This window comes from Zingiber officinale, chromosome 6B (assembly GCF_018446385.1).
Source record: "Zingiber officinale cultivar Zhangliang chromosome 6B, Zo_v1.1, whole genome shotgun sequence".
In the NCBI taxonomy this organism is placed as follows: Eukaryota; Viridiplantae; Streptophyta; class Magnoliopsida; order Zingiberales; family Zingiberaceae; genus Zingiber; species Zingiber officinale.
In genome coordinates, this window is record NC_055996.1 from 12,147,499 (window position 1) to 12,150,121 (window position 2,623).

Consider the following 2,623-nt stretch of genomic DNA (forward strand, 5'->3'; position numbering starts at 1 on the left):
ATAGAAATTGAAATGGGTGCAATCGAATCTCTCTAGGTCCATCAGTGGATTTCGGTCAAAACCCATTGATGGACCTAGAGAGCTCCGATTGCACCCATTTCAGTTTCTATGGATTCCTGGTGTTACAAGGAGTTCAAATATGCTATCCATTGTTTATTTTGACTTTTAAAAGATGTTAAAATAGCAGAAGAAAAAATCAGCAAAAAGTCTCCACGTTAGGCCTGATATGAAATCATATTAGGCCCACGTTGGGCCTGATATGGTTCCATATCAGGCCCACATGGAACCATATCAGGCCCAATGTGGATCTGATATGATTTTTCCTTGAGCTTCATACAATGTATAGAAATTAATTTGATGATAGAAAACCAAGAGTTCTGTTAGTCCTATGATTTAATTGTCTTTTTCTCAAGCATGTTGTGCAAATTGATTCTCTGTTCCTCTGAACATTGTTTTATCAGTATATTGCTGATAGGTCCATCTTTGGATCTTGTTTGATCAGCAACTCTTGATGAATTTCTTGATGGATCTAGTAGGGTTGTGGCTTGAATTTGTGCCTAATTCTTTGTGTTTGTTTTCCCTTGTCACCCCATAATTGTGTAATGCCAATGGAAATGGTGTGATTGCCATAACCCACAGTCAATTTTTTTTACTTTAAAAAAAAAGATTGCATCTTCAGCAATAACTTACTGCTTCCAATAATGCTTTGACATCTGAATCAGCAACTTGGTGTCCGAGCTTGCGCAAACCATACTTTAACTCATCAAAATTTATCTGCCCTTTTTTGTTGATATCCATATTCTCAAACATTTCCTTTATGTCGGCAATCTCCTCCACAGACAAGTGTTCAGCTATCACCTGCATTAACACAGTTTTAGAATGAACATAATAATACTAGGTGTGTCTTGGAATAATCAGCTGGACAAATGTCAAGCATTCACACAGAAAGAAATCATGAAAGAAAATATTCTCACCCTAAGAGCTTTCTTTTTAAATTTATTCATCATTGAAAATTGCTGGAGTCTTGCTCGAACAGTTTCACCAAGATTTACATTGGGTGCCTTATTGGCATTCTGCAGCCAAGGATGATCTGTAATGTGAATCATGAGGGTAATGTTGAGAATACAAAAGATATGATGCAGTATTAAGGCAAAGGTATTAGCAGATATTGCAATGTACTGATAAAACAATGTTCAGAGGAACAGAGAATCAATTTGCACAATATGCTTGAGAAAAAGATAATTAAATCATAGGACTAACAGAACTCTTGGTTTTCTATCATCAAATTAATTTCTCTACATTGTATGAAGCTCAAGGAAAAATCATATCAGGTCCACATTGGGCCTGATATGGATCATATCAGGCCCACGTTGGGCCTGATATGGAACCATATCAGGCCCAACGTGGGCCTGATATGATTCCATATCAGGCCTAACGTGGAGCCTTTTTACTGATTTTTTCTTCTGCTATTTTAACATCTTTTAAAAGTCAAAATAAACAATGGATAGCATATTTGAACTCCTTGCAACACCAGGAATCCATAGAAACTGAAATGGGTGCAATCGGAGCTCTCTAGGTCCATAAGTGGGTTTTAACCGAAACCCACTAATGGACCTAGAGAGATCCGATTGCACCCATTTCAGTTTCTATGGATTCCTGGTGTTACAAAGAGTTCAAATATGCTATCCATTGTTTATTTTGACTTTTATAAGGTGTTAAAATAGGAGAATAAAAAATCAGCAAAAAGGCTCCACGTTGGGCCTGATATGATTCCATATCAGGCCCAACGTGGGCCTGATTTGGAGCCTTTTTGCTGATTTTTTCTTCAGCTATTTTAACACCTTTTAAAAGTCAAAATAAACAATGGATAGCATATTTGAACTCCTTGTAATACCAGGAATCCATAGAAACTGAAATGGGTGCAATCGGAGTTCTCTAGGTCCATCAGTGGGTTTTGACCGAAACCCACTGATGGACCTAGAGACCTCAGATTACACCCATTTCAGTTCCTGTGGATTCCTGATGTTGCAAGGAGTTTAACTATGCTATCCATTGTTTATTTTAGCTTCTCTAAATGTATTAAAATGTTATCAAAAAAATAACTAAATCTTACATTTCGTTGATGAAAGAGGTAATAGGAAAGAGAAGAGAGAGAAAAGGAAAACGACCAAAAAAAAGGTTTAATTTGTCAGAAGGATAAAAAGGGAAGTGCACTTGAAAAAATGCGCCCTTTGGTAAAAACTAAAGTAACATACGCCTTTTGGTCAATTAAGATATTTAAGTGCGTGATTTGGTAAATTGCCGTAATAAAATTGAATATATATTTTTTTATCAGAAATTTGATTGGGTTAATTAAAAAATTATTATTATTATTATTATTATTATTATTATTATTTTAAAAAATCTCTATCATTTCAATTTCAATTTAGTTGATTTGGTCTCTATTATAAAATTTAAAATTCGATAAATCAACTGGTCAATAGTTGATTCATCATGATATATCAATCGACTACTAAGCCACAAATTAAGTAGCATAAATTTAGAATCAATTGATACAGTCGAATAATAATGATGTTTTATCAATTAATTGATGATAAAAAAATTAATTAATTCAGTCAGTTTG

General features: G+C 34.5%; 1 protein-coding gene across 1 annotated transcript; it reads right to left on the reverse strand.

Moving 5' to 3' along the window:
• Positions 1-660: 660 nt before the first annotated feature.
• LOC121989941 (calcium-dependent protein kinase 20-like) lies at positions 661-1,112 on the reverse strand. The gene is made up of 2 exons (XM_042544243.1): positions 975-1,112; positions 661-858 (listed from the first exon to the last, which is right to left on the reverse strand). The coding sequence occupies exons 1-2, from the start codon at positions 1,104-1,106 to the stop codon at positions 676-678; spliced, it is 315 nt and encodes a 104-aa protein (XP_042400177.1). The 5' UTR covers positions 1,107-1,112; the 3' UTR covers positions 661-675.
• Between the last annotated feature and the right edge of the window lie 1,511 nt (positions 1,113-2,623).

Bases quoted from the DNA above. Each gene is read 5' to 3' on its own strand.
- LOC121989941 (XM_042544243.1), bottom strand. From the start codon at position 1,106: ATGATTCACATTACAGATCATCCTTGGCTGCAGAATGCCAATAAGGCA. The intron at 859-974 runs GTGAGAATATTT...GTGTTAATGCAG, and splicing joins TTAAAAAGAAAGCTCTTAGG to GTGATAGCTGAACACTTGTC.